General features: G+C 39.3%; 2 protein-coding genes across 2 annotated transcripts in view; both read left to right on the top strand.

The window, feature by feature from the left end:
* LOC128305707 (small conductance calcium-activated potassium channel protein) overlaps positions 1-3,603 on the top strand; it is a 99,497-nt gene extending 95,894 nt beyond the window's left edge. Inside the window, exons 11-15 of the mRNA XM_053043291.1 lie at positions 351-478; positions 2,184-2,253; positions 2,328-2,429; positions 2,512-2,684; positions 3,270-3,603. Coding sequence (XP_052899251.1) covers positions 351-478; positions 2,184-2,253; positions 2,328-2,429; positions 2,512-2,684; positions 3,270-3,603 — 807 coding nt within the window. The remainder of the gene's footprint in view (positions 1-350; positions 479-2,183; positions 2,254-2,327; positions 2,430-2,511; positions 2,685-3,269) is intronic.
* Positions 3,604-11,814: 8,211 nt separating this feature from the next.
* Positions 11,815-12,608, top strand: LOC128298372 (RNA-binding protein 20-like). The gene is given in 4 exon segments (XM_053034125.1): positions 11,815-11,925; positions 12,004-12,081; positions 12,147-12,239; positions 12,330-12,608. Coding segments are annotated over 4 exon segments (411 nt in total). The 5' UTR covers positions 11,815-11,826; the 3' UTR covers positions 12,471-12,608.
* Positions 12,609-14,254: the final 1,646 nt, after the last annotated feature.

Below are 14,254 nucleotides of genomic sequence, written 5' to 3'. Positions count from 1 at the left end.
CGGCGATGGCTTTTTGAAGTTGGTGGGTCTCGCCGTTGCGTACCCAGCTGACCATGCAACGACCTTCATTCGCGTCTTTTGCTTGCCATCAGAATCGTGCAGAAAATCGAAGCCCAGTGGCAACTTTTCAATGATTCAGGTGTAGCTGAAATGAGGCCAGGCTTAAATGTAAGCACAGAAATAAATTTTACCCACTGAATTGAACAATAATCCATGCTATTTGTCATTCCGTCACTTGTGGTCTTGATGGAAGTGAAAGTAATTTTAACAATTTTCAGATAAATCTCTTGCTATATACTTTTTACTTCAATTGAATAGGTATTAAGTAAGCTTACGTCTCTTTTCTTCAGCTAAAAAATGCTGCCGCCAATGTACTGCGGGAAACCTGGCTAATCTACAAACACACCCGTCTGGTGAAACGAGTTAATCCCGGGCGAGTACGAACGCATCAGCGAAAGTTTCTTCTAGCGATTTACGCGTAAGTATCTAAAAAAAAATATTTACCTCTTTAATAACTCAAATTAAACAATCAAAGGATTAGAACACCTACTACAATCGTATGGCACCCACAATTAGTAGTGTAACCATTGCTATTGCTTTGTAAAGTAGTGATTCTCTGCAACGTCAGCTAAATTGTCTCACCATCAATTCACACCACAATGGATGATTAGTTACGAAACAAACACAAAACCACAACGGTTTATCGTTCAAACTACCCTGAGCTTAACACGATGCTAATCACCCACATCGACATGATCGTACAAATGATTAGCCACACTGGTTCCGCTCTCTTAAACAAGCCGGAAACAGTTGTCTGTTGTCACAAGGCACAAAGAAATCTTCCCATTTCGTTCCATTGAACACAGCATGTATCAACTGCGACAATGCCATCCCAAAGTTCATTCGAGATATAGATTATCTTTTGTGGATTATTTATCCATTAAATAATACCAACATTCACCGAACGATATGACAAGAGTATGAAGAATTTGGAGGTGATAATTAAAGACCGAATGCACGCGACGATTCCATTACTGATAGCAATTCACTCAGCAATGCAGCAAAGCATTTTTAAATAATGACAGTGGTTTCGCATATATACTCCCTCTTTATAAAGCACTAGATTTTAAAACTATTGAAAATTAGATTTACTTTATAGTGGCGGTTTTAGTTATAATGTTTAAGATTTATTATAATATTATAAAATGTTTTAATGAAATGTATAAAATGCACTTATAAAAATCGATAATTGCAATAAGAAGATATATCGATATATTTTATAATTTTTACGGTCATGTCGCATTGCCTTACTTACTCGTATTGATTAACATTTTCATATTCTTTAGTAAGTATGTACTTTATAGTTTTTTCTTGCTCTTCCGTTCAACCGCATCCATTTAACGAAAGATATGTTCATAACATGAGTGTTATAGAAGGGAAAAATATCAGCTCATTAGCTTCGCAGTTCAAACTAATTCAAGATGTTTATTTTTTAATTCGACCTCCGGGAACGGGTTAACAAAGATGGTACAGAAAATGGTTACAGAAAGGCTAAAGTTAAATCAATTTTAAGTGTTTTTAATTGTGACATAGACGCCTAATGATGGCTAGGAGTATAGCGTATTCGTATACTGTATTCGAGAGAACTTCGTGCTAAATGTTACGGCATTTTGATGTGGTGCGCATGATGGCTAGACGAACATTTTAGTATGGCAGCATGGATTTGTTTTTCATACCTATCTTCCTAATAGCGTATCGTGGGAACTTTTTCTGGATCGTCTCAAGCCTTTTTATAGATACAGTCACGGACACATACAATTGAACAGTTTTCTTTGATTAACACCAAATGAATCAACAAACAATACAGATCTCCAACAACGTGGCTCATTAAATTCCCTTGATGTTGTTTTTTTTATTACTTTTATAAATACTTTCAGTTGAACAGCTTTCAATTCGCTTCTTTAATAAAATCCCTAGTCGACTTATTTGAAAAAAAAAATGATAACGGTCTCATAATGACGATTAAAGCTTAAACTCACCATCGTTATTGGGTTATCGATAGTGGAATAATGGAAATATAATAAAGCTACTTTGATACATCGTTACCCTCTTAATGCTGTTTTGGAACATTCTAATTTTTAAATATAACGACAATAAACACGTTCTCTTTTTCCCATTTTAAGGCTTCGAAAAGTTAAAATGGATCAGCGCAAATTGATGGACAATGCTAACACCATCACCGACATGGCAAAGGTAATTAAAGTTTTTCAAATACATTGCACCTGCTTGTATGTACCGCTTATGCAAATCTGGTTATATTCATCTAGACGCAAAATACTGTGTACGAGATCGTATCGGATATGTCAACCAGACAGGATGCTCTGGAGGAACGTATCACCAGTCTAGAGGACAAGTTAACATCCCTACAGGTAAATATCTAAGCTCACGGCCAGGGGAACGGTTTTTGCCAAACATGATACCATACTGCCCGCTGTTTTTCTCTGCATTCAGACACAAATCGAAAATCTTCCGGAAGTGTTAACGCGATGCCTGACGCAGCATCAGGAGCGGGTGGATCAGCGCCGCAACTTCCTGCACCCGGATGCAGCGGCCACGGGTTCGTCGTCCGGCTTACCTACGCCGGCGCCACCCCTTGGCTCGCCACTGATGCTGCCGCACTCCAGGTACCGTGAAGCATGCCGCAAAAATTTCCTATTTTCATAAAGTTCCACCAGCGTCCAATGTTGCTCGCTCAAACCATCCCACCTCCACCCGACAAAACAAAACCAACCAACCAACCAACCAACCAACCAATCAACTAATCAACTAGTATGCATCAGCATGGCGCATGGCGCAGATCGTCTGGACCGAATACCGGTTTGGAAGTACGAAACAGAACCGAAACAGCTGCCTACTTGACATAAAAATTAATCTTCACCGCTATTCAACGGTGGAATCGCAAAATGGTATTTGTCTTGCGCAACTCTCGGGACACTTCGAGAAAAGCGAATACTAATCACTACCAACACCACTATTACAACCACCAAAACTGCAATAACAACAGTAACAACAGAAACTACTACTACTACTACTACTAACACCACCACACCCACCACCACTTCCAGTACTATCACTCCTGCTACAAGCATTTAGAAACAACCAACAATTAAACCTCCAACAACCGAATCAACTCAACGGCAACGGATTCTAGTTCACTTCCAAGTCGATGTTCGGTGTGTTTGTGTTGCTCATCATCTTTCGTAAACCAGTTTCTCTTTTAGGAGCGTTCCGTCGACCTCGACACCGGCCTATCCGTGGCCAGCCAGCCCGATCCTGCCGCCCATCTCGAGCCGGACACCCCATCTCGTGCCGGAAACGCTGTTGCCACCGTCGACGACGAGTGCCTCGACCGTTGGACCCGCAGCGACCGCCTCGTCCTCGTCGATGGCGCTCGTGCCTGCGGCGTCGAATGCCTCATTCGCCAACAACATCGGTACACAGTCGGCGTACGGCAACACAACCGCACCTTCCTATGTTGCGCACAATAACGCACAGTCATCCACCGGCGACACGCATATGGGCAGCCATCGGACAGGCAGCTGAATCGAGCTACCCGATCCCAATCGTCCCGCACACCCGCCACCACCGACCGCGTCCGAGTCCTTCCATTCCGACCTGCTCCTATCTTCCTCCGGCAGCTCGACCAGCTGCTATGCCACTCCTTCGCTCGCCTCAGGACCGGTGGCCGGAACGGGCAGCAAGTTCACTAAACAACGGGAACGTGCTTCACGATTCTAGTATCCGACCATACGCAGTGCACCCGGTAGCACTGGCTGGGCTGACTAATGATACTACTACTGAACACCGCTTCGGTACGATGGTTATAGTACGAGTGGTTGCAGCGTGGATAGGACGGGAACTGGCCAACCGCGAACGCCACTTAAAAGGAAAAAGACTACTTAGTGATGTAAACGAATACTTTAGAATTAGTTCCAATACGGGCAACTTGCCAGTTCCGGGCTTCTGGTTTACGGGGCCCGTTGTAGGACAGCAACTAGTAGAGGTGCATTATTAATCCATTACTAACATAGCGTTTAAATCGACGATGTAGGAACTGTGGGCAAGAAACGCAGGGAGCAAAACGGAGAAGGTGGCTACCAACAAAAACAAGTAATGCTTGTTTAAAAATGCCGATAAAAATAAAAAGGAAAAGTGCGTTAACACTAAGTTAATGCGAGGAAAAAAATAATACAGTAGTACCGATCTTCGGCTGAGTTTCATTCGATCGATCAAATCGACCTAGCATTGTAGAATTTCCATTATGGAACTCAAAAAAAAAACAGCAAAACTAGTAAAATAATACTACCGATTACACACGAACCTTACCTGACTCTTCGAGAACGGCACCTAACCGGTTTGCTAACCGGAAGAAGTAGTTAAACATTTCTATCATTCTGTAGACGAAATAATTAACCCAGCGGATAATGTTTGTGTTGCCTTAAAGTGCAAAAACAAAACAAACAACAAGATAAAACAAATACTCTCCTCGCTCCACTTAAACCGTTCATGTACATGAGTTGCGGGGCAAGTAACGAATTTACCGACCGTTATCGACTGGTCGCACCGATTGATCATCGAAAGATTGTATGGGTTGCGGAATACACTAACAACGCAAAACAGCGCAACACTCAAAAACACCGATCATCTTACTAAATCACCCTGAAACGGTTTCGATTAACATGATTTCATCGGATATCAAGCTGTAGTTTCAATAGGAAAAACTTACCAGAAGACATGCAAAAGACAGCATCTCAATAGTAATCAGCCATCTCAATAGTGTATGAAGTGAGCTATCCAGGTACGAACCGGTGTGTTAGTTACACCGGTTTGTAACGACGGTTCAGACAGTGTTGGTTTATTTCTCTCGAACGAATATGATAGAACCCAATAGCTCATAGGCTTAAGTAATCTAATACAACTCTGGATGGTAAAAAAAAAACGTGGTAAACACAATTCTGCAACGACCTGTGCTTAAGATATCTAACGGACTCCTACTGCTAGCCTTCGGATTGTCCAATAAATGAGCCTTGCATCCAGAGTATCGATAGATTTCAGCTATTTTGCGGCGTATTTAAATGTCATATTTAGCATTGTGTCATGAGCTGCTGAGCTAGCTCGAGATCTCAGACTACCGAAGTGAGCCGTGTGCTGCAGGTGAGCTAACTACCGTTGAGAAAGTTCGAATACGAGCATTTGTTAGCTGCCGATGAGCAAATTTGAATGAGTGCAGTGCGTACTACACCGAAAAAGCTATCTCCAAGGTAAAACGTCGAGCTCGAGATAGTTCAACTAAACCATTGACTTACATGACACAACACTAGCTATAATGTTGCAACACAAGCAAGTGTAGCGTTATTTTTAGCGTTATTATTTTGCATAACTAGCAACGAACAATTTGTCTGTTGTATCTGATCTTCCTTATTATTCCGATGGCATTTTATACAACGAAGAGCATCTAGGGAGGTCTAAATCGAATGGGCAAATGGATTCATTGACACATCGATATCGATTCGTCATGATTCGCTTACCACATCTTTTCTGACTATTCTAGTCATTTTGTTCTCAACCTCTGTTGTATTTAGTAAAGTGAACCTTAATAGAATATTTCGGAAGATATATCGAAAATTTCGAATTCATTCATTATTCTTCAAACAAAACAGCTTTAAACGATCATAAATAAATGTCATTAGCGAACACACATTTCTTCAACTGTTAAGAATTGCTACACAATTCAGCTCATTATCTTACGGGAATTGAGCCGATAAAAAAATTACTAGAGTTGTATTGTACTCCAAAAGTTTGACCCATCGCGGAAGAGAGACTTATTTAGACGAGTACCACGATGACATTACACCAGATGAACAAAATGAAACACAAAACATACCCACAAAGCTTTAGCGTGAGTTACTGTAAAATGCGTAATACTCTCCGCACTTCAAGTAAGGCAGAGTGCTGGAGAACGTTTTTAGTCCGTCGTTGTACACACCATGCGTAATGTGATAAATGATGTAGAAATTCGTAGCAAAAGAATGCGTAATCTAACAGCGCATCTTATTTTAATCGCATATTTTGCTATATTTTCAACGGCATTGCAGTCCAATGAACGGACAGATACCCACGAACGATGCGATCGCCTAGAGCAAATTTGATGATATAAATATTAGGGAAACGGTTTTCCAATTCTTAGTCTATCACATGTGAACGATACAGCCAATTGCGAAAAATGTATTTCGTTATTTATCATTTCAAACCCATAGTTTATTACTGTTATTCTAACGACTGTATGATGGTTTGATACATTCAAATTTCTGTTACACTTTGCATCCTTTCTGATTTAAGTGCCTCGCTTGAAGTTCAAGCAAAACGTGAATGTTTTGACATTCATTGTTATGACGCCTAATCGGGTCATTCAAATTTTTGTTCAATTGATGCTTCACGCTTTTTCTGGTATTTTTAATAAAGGAATATTCAATTTTTATGGTTCAAGATAACCCATTGCAGGCTGTGCACAAAAAAGTAAAAAAAAGCTTTAGCTTCGTCGAGTAAATGATAGCTTAACTTTCATGACCAACACTTACGCGATGATATACTCCATTGCGATTGTTTTGCGAAAACTCCCAAAAGGTGTATGCAACTGTATTGAAATGTAGCTTAAACGGGTACGGACACAGATCATGTCAAGTTTCGACAAAGAGAAGAAACCCATCACAATGTTCGATTCAAAATTTACACGTAGTTTAAAAAACTGACGTATTTTTACTCATTTCAAAACGAACCGATCATGAACGCTTTTCAAAATGAATGCTTTTGTTGCCGCCTTGCAATAGCATACGAAAAAAATGAGCAGGGCATGCAAAACAAAACAAAAAACCGACCATAGTTGTAAAAGACCACCTTCACTGTGAACAATATATGTCCACTATTCAGACGCTTTAACTTCAACGATTAACTTAACTAGCAAGAAAATGTTGCAGTAGATTGCGATAGTCCTTTAATTTTCTGATGAATCTTTTCATCCACTAGAAGTAACTAGTCGGTTTCCTGATGAAAGCGGAACCCACTGCGAAGGCAGTTTGTGTGTTTGAGCCGAAAAAACGCTGTGAATCATACACCCCCAACAACCAACTATTGAATGGCTCCCCCCATTATGCTCTTTCTGTGCATTAAACCAAATGCTCCAATGTTACATATTAGTCAAAATAAAACAAATACACGAAATAGTTGAATATAAATCGACAGCAAGAATGTCTTGGTAATATTGCTTTAACTAATGTAACGGAGGAATCAATTTACCCATTTTGAAGACAGTCTACTGGAGTGCATAAAGGCGGCACGAATGCATAACGTTCTTATTTCTTAATTTCAGGCCCTATGTGTTATTCGAACTGTTTGTATTTATCACTTGTTTGTTTAAAACCACTTTATTACTTTGCTTCATATTTTCATAATTTACTCAATAAACTTTGCTCTCTTACAGTTTAGTTACATGCACTGAATAATTCAAGCAATTTATTAGCAGTCAATTAGCATATTATTTTAATATTTTACATTGTATTTTGCGTGTGTTTGTGCCAAATGCTCTAAGGTATGGTTTGTTTTCAAAAGTGCGGTAATTAAACATATAGATACACAGAAAACCAAAACCCTAGGTCGTTCCTGAGAAAAAAGATTTTACATTCATAAGGTTATGTTTAAGATAGAGACAACAAATTATAGTCCACAATCCAAATATATGTTTCGGCAAGTGAAAATGGGAATCACATAACCTTACACCAAAAGCGGCACCGTAAATTTCGATACAATGCGATCTTATAATCGAATGCTATCCGTCAGATGTACGCAAAATAAAAAAAAAACACCCGTTCTCGTTGACAAAGCCGATGCCGAAAACTGTGTGTCCCTAAAATAATCGTACCATCATACAGCTGACTATGGAACCAAGCGTTTACATTAAGCTATACATGTGTGCATGTTAACTACAGAACCGAACCGTAACATCGCGATAGCCAATACTCTAATCAAAGTCCATGTTGTCCACGTACACCGGAACAATTGCCAAAGCGGTGCAAACTACATGAACAATGGGCAAATACCACTGCAGAAATAGCGGCAGAGAAACACGTATGAGAACGAATCATTTTTATGACCTCTTAACAAGAGATTAAGTTGCGTATGCTTCAGTTCTGGTTTCAGGTATCGGTTGATCATGTTTCTAAAATGTGACCAATATACTCGTGCTATAAGACGATTACGACCGCGCTTAGGAAATCTAGAATTCGTTTCACACTGAACCACTTTTCATATTCTTTCTAGTGATTAATTAAATTTAAATAATGAACACACCTTCACACACACGTCACACGCACCAACTAGCTGCTAATCGTGGGCAGGTGAGAGTATGCGCCTAGAAATAATATGAATCACGTGAATAACACCAGAGACGGAAGATTGCAAGATACACGAATCCAATTAAGCATCTGCCACCATTTGCCACCTTAGTGATCGTAGGAGATCATGTATCGAGTAGCAGTTCTCTTGCATAAAGTACATTGAAATAGCCTTAATGTTTGCGAATTCAGTAAAGCAAATACTTAAACCCTTTAAACCCAAAACACGTGATGATAGTTCGATAGGCGCATGGGAATAAAATCAACTAACTTATATTCATTGCGCTAAAAATCAGGTGCGAGACAAAATAAACGAATGCATCCAACGCTTAGTCCACCGGGAGAATATCGAAAGTATAGTTGCTGTAGTGTTGGTGGTGTTTGGATGTGACACATAAGCGTATCGAACTATTTTTTAATTTATTAATTTATTTAGTTTTTAGCTGAAGCCTAGAAATTAAAAATATAAAGTGAACAAAATTAAACAGAAAATAAAAGCTGTTAAAAACAATACTCAAATTTTAAAGCATATACACCATTTTTAACACATTTATTGCGTGTAGCTACATGTAAGAACAATAAATGAAGGTCCCATCTCGGTCGACCGGAGGGCCTGAGAAGAAAAATTAAACGAATAAAAATGTCGTGCGTGTAAAGATGATCGTTGATGGTTATCACTGATCGATAGAACCGGCTCAAGTAGCATAAAAGAAGAAACATCCATCGAAAGGATGTAAAACTAAACTCGATCGTGCATATGCTCCCAATCTTTATGTCGATAATTGTTGCACATTCAAAGCGTGGTATAAACTATAATGCGAGTTGTTATCCCCTTTCTCCTGTTTGGAAATGCTGTTAATTTGTTAAACCTTAAACAGGCTCTTTCGAACAAAAGAACAGATTCGTTGTTCCACATCTAATGATCATTAGAGCGTATAACGTAGGTGATCCATATTTAAGGAATTTAACGACAAACATTAATCCATTGGAGGCAGGAATGTGAAAACATAAGAAAAAAAAACTCTTTATCGTTGGCAGTTGTGAGCGATTTTACACATCTTCGAATTACTTGTGTCATCGTGTTACTACACCAATTGGGACTGTTTCTTCACCATTTGCTCCTAACTACCTACCTACCTACCTAAGAACCTACCTATGAGCATTATACCTATATCTACTTACCTACATAGCTACATCTTTATACACACCTATACCCTTTTCCGAGTTAATCTTCTTCAAACAACATTAGCATAGCACACCATCTACTGTACTGGAAATGTATGGAAAAGAAACAACAACCATATGGCAAGCAAGTAGCTGTAAAAAGAAACCATACAACTAACTTACTCGATACATTGATAAAGTAAAGCATATGTCCCTGACACAAATAGACACACTGATGTGTACCATACACTTAATCCTCAGAAAGGCCCTTATGAATGACGCCACAACACGTATATGAATGAAGTGCACTGAAAGTGTATCACATTCATGATCACTGTTCTGCAGTACCGTATTCATCGCCCTTTCGCGTTACGCCTACATGAAACCTGGATAAACGGAAAGTGGAACAAAAATGGAATGAATGCCAAACGAAGTAAACAAATCGAAAATGGCATTAGAAGTTAAACGATAGAACCCACATCAACCAAATACCAATGACGGAAACGAAATGACCAATTTCTAATGACAGAAATGTAGCGGCTGTAGCAATAGCAGGAAACGTTTGATATATCTCTGTATAGCATAAGTTTTTGTATTCAAATATTTGCCATTCGGATAGTAGAATTCATCTTTCTTTTCTAATTTCATACTCAACACTATAGGTTTAGATAAATTAGTTTAGTTACCTAGGGTCAGTGTAGTTTGTTCATTCGCGTTAATATTTTCGAAACGTTTTGTGGGCTGCCGTCTCATCCGTTTCCAAAACTGCAGCAACGACACGCACACAAAACAATCAAAACGAACACCTACGGAACGAAGAGAAAGTACTACTCAAAAATAACATCAGTAGGATGTTTAGGAAATAGTAGCAACATAACGAACTTGAAGAGAAGGCAAATGAAAGCGACTGCAAATCGAATAACATCTAACACCTATTCGCGAGTACGGTGCGAAAATGTGCTGCGAGCCGGCATAAAGGTAGAAAAATGAGGAATTCCACTCGATAAATGCCAATGCGGCGTGGTACACTAAACGAAAATAAATTCAAAATATAGCAAACAAATAAAGACACTTCTAGGTATAGTATTTAAAAAAAGTAATGCAAATAAAACAAAAAAACAACAATTCGTAAACAAAACACTTGCATAAATGTAGTTTTTAGTGTGAAACCAGTCTAATTAAAGCCTAAAATCTGCAAACTTAAATCCAAAGAGTTACGGTAGATACTAGAAAAGGCATGTATAATTTCTATTTGTTTTTATTGTTTATGATCACTTAATAAAAGTTTGTGTAGACGAGCTAGATACAATGGGCAAAGCATACGAAAAAAAAAACATAATTCTTTAATAAATAATTAGTCTCTGCAAAACTAAAAACAAAACAATTGAATACCATACCATGCCCCCCCATCCACAATACTTGTACAATCTAAAAAAAATGAACAACAAACACAGAAGTAGCATAAACGTATATCAATAACCTTAAAGAATGCGATGCAAAAATGACAAAACATCGATCCGACATACTCATAGTGGAGATAGATGTCTTAATCTCATGGTTTAGTACCTTAGTTTCTAGATTCAATTCACGTTCACTTCACTACGTTGTCAGATTATAGAGAGATACATTTAAATATCTTCATTGCCTACTGTATATATTGTTAAATAGTTCTAATAAAGAGAAAAACTAAATAAATTATTATAAAATTTAAATAGACTTGCAGCGTTAAGGTGTCATTATTGTGTCAATTGTCATGCAACTGGGTATACAATAGGTACGTATGAAATATGTGAGAAATAGATTAAATCATGGTTACATTAGAGGGCACCACAGTAAGGTGATTATCGCCCGGGAAGGTCACGGAAAATTATAGATTACACATTTGACAACTTCCCACAACGTTGAATCTTTCGATCAAGTGGCAGCCAACGAGCAGACACAAACGTACAAACACGACCTTTCTTTTGGGATAAAAACAAACATACCCTAAGCAACATGTTTTCCATCCGGTCATCTAAACGGGTAATCGAGATCGGAACGAATTCTACCCGCAATTTACAACCGTTGACACGCGAAGGATGATTTACGCTCGTTAATAAGCCTCTAATTGATCATATCGCGGGTGCGAATCTCAATAGCGTAGGTACCGTATGTACTATAAAAACCCGGAATCAACACCCGAATGCTAACAGAAACCCCTGCAACATTAAACAGCATGGCTCGCTTTACTATACTAGCAGCACTTTTCGCTGGTCTTGTTTGTCTGATCCAACATTCTGCAGTCTTAGCCTTGCCAAGAAGTGCAATTCAGGCGGTAAGTTGACTAATAAAAGTGTTCTCCATTTTTAAGAGCTATTGGAACAATCGTTGTACATGGATTTCAATTTGTTAGCCTTCTGACGCATCGCAAATACCTAACTTCCCGGGACCTGGTGACATTCCAAAGCCACCCGGTATGCTGCACAGTCGGGTAAGTGGGAATGAATAAAATCCATCAAACTGTTGTCTTGAGCTCGATACCACTATCTCTCATAGGTATCACGTCAAGCTCCACCTGAAATTCCCGGACAAGATCAATTTCCTCCACCGCCGCCACCACCGCCTCAAATGCCACAGATGGTTTGATTCGTTACCCACGGCAATGTACACCCTTTTTCGGACCCTCCTCTTACGTCCTATCCAAACACACATTTCCTCCTTTTTTCGATTGTTTTACAGAGATCCCGTCGAAACGCTAGAACATCGAACGAAATGACAAACATTCTGCCGACAATAGAAGCAATATCGTACATATCGGTGGCACGTGAAAAACGAGCCGCTAAGGGCACCGGAGGAAAGCTTCCCAGTAAGGCTGGATAGGTAGAATACCATTACCGTTGAAGCGGGACTCAACTTGGCCTGCTGGCGATGCATTCCAATGTACCCGTCATGCATTAAAATATGGGGGTGATAAATAGTATATCCATATGTACTACAATCAAATAAATTAACATGCAAGCAAACAAGATAATCGGCTCTGAGATTTTAGTGTAACATCAAATCAAAACCAGCCATACAAACTGCTATATTGAGTAACCGAAACAGAAGTGTAGTATGTCTTATTACTCACGCATGCAAGAAAAGGTTTGAACATAAACGTAAATAAAGGTTTTCGTGCCCTTCAGCTCAGGCCCCCTCCACGGCGAGATCCTAAGCGGCTGCATACACCTTCCACCGTAAGATCCGCCTTTGTTCTAAAATGTAGCAGTTTGTGAAACCCACAGTTTGTACGATTTGCTACAGCAATTTGCATGAATCAATTCTTCTTCGTGCTTCACAATATACCAGTGGTTATTACGAAACATCGCAGAGGTTTTATTCTTCTCGGGTTGCAATTCCCGAAACGCAGAAGCAAAGTACCTTGCCGAATCGAATTGGGCCTTGGATGAGTTACCATAGCCAGAAAATGATCCTAGTCGATCTTTGCTCCAATGGATCAAAATAGGAACGGTTGTGTATTTGGACTGATAATCCAGCCACGGGTAAATAAAGCCAATGAGAGCCAGAATCGAGAGTCTGTCTCGTCGAGGGCAGATACATTCCATTCCTGCTTTTCTGTACATATCCGTGCAGGTCCGCACCACAGTCGCTACTAATGCTCCCTGTCTGTAATATAAGTTTTTCGTGAGCAGTTGCTACATCTCTGTTGTTTACTTTTCTGCTTATATAGGACAATTTTATCAAGTCTGTCAACAAGAACTCTGGAGACGCAGAATTTTGTGCAGCAAAATCGCAATGGTCAAGATTCCGTCAATTGCAAATAGGCGAAATACGTATATTTCTAAAACTCCAGGAAAACTTCTTTTAAAAAGAAAGGCTCGGTTAAATCATAGGCAACAATCGTCAGTTCAAATCACACTAGCCAAGAGAACTGGCTTCCATCATCATGCTGATCATTGTAATTCACCGGATATTTCGGATTTGCGATTACAGTCCATGTTTGAAGTTTTTACGAGACGATAAGATTTTTAAAAGGGCAAATTCTTATTTTTTTTATTGCAGATCGTCTGTTCTTCAATAATCCATTACACAAGCTAATCACAACATCAAGAGATTTTGGCCTGCTAATTCTGGGCTTTTTTAACTTTATTTATACGTAACCTAGAAACGAGGGATTTACTGCATATGCGTAAAAAGTCGGAAAAAAATCATGGGCAATCAGTTTCACTTGGATGTGGATACCTACTAGACCTTAGGCATATACAATCAGTTGCCGTTTTCTAATTGTGAAAGACATTCACTTTCGATAAAATTATGTGCTATGAAATTAGTTTTATTTTATGAGAGCAGGGCCGAATCCTGCTAATAACTCCCTTTCTCGCGGCGACAATGTGCTAATAGCATGCACAGCATTGTGGCCGCTCAGCGCTACAACACGCCTATCCTTCGCTTGAGCTTCTGTAGGTACCCTTTAAGTTAAAACGCAGTACTCTCTGTATTGGTGTATTATATATCCCGCCCAATCGTAGTTCGTCTGACTTATTGGTCGAGAACCTGCATGCAAATTTTAACACATTTAGCGCCGCAACACCCATATTTGGGAGATGCTAATGGTTACCGCCTGGCCGTATCACCTAAAAATGAATGATGTGCTATACAAAAAG

The sequence above is a fragment of the Anopheles moucheti genome, chromosome 2, assembly GCF_943734755.1.
Source record: "Anopheles moucheti chromosome 2, idAnoMoucSN_F20_07, whole genome shotgun sequence".
In the NCBI taxonomy this organism is placed as follows: Eukaryota; Metazoa; Arthropoda; class Insecta; order Diptera; family Culicidae; genus Anopheles; species Anopheles moucheti.
Note: the sequence above shows the minus strand (reverse complement) of the source record. Positions and strands in the feature narration are given on the sequence as shown.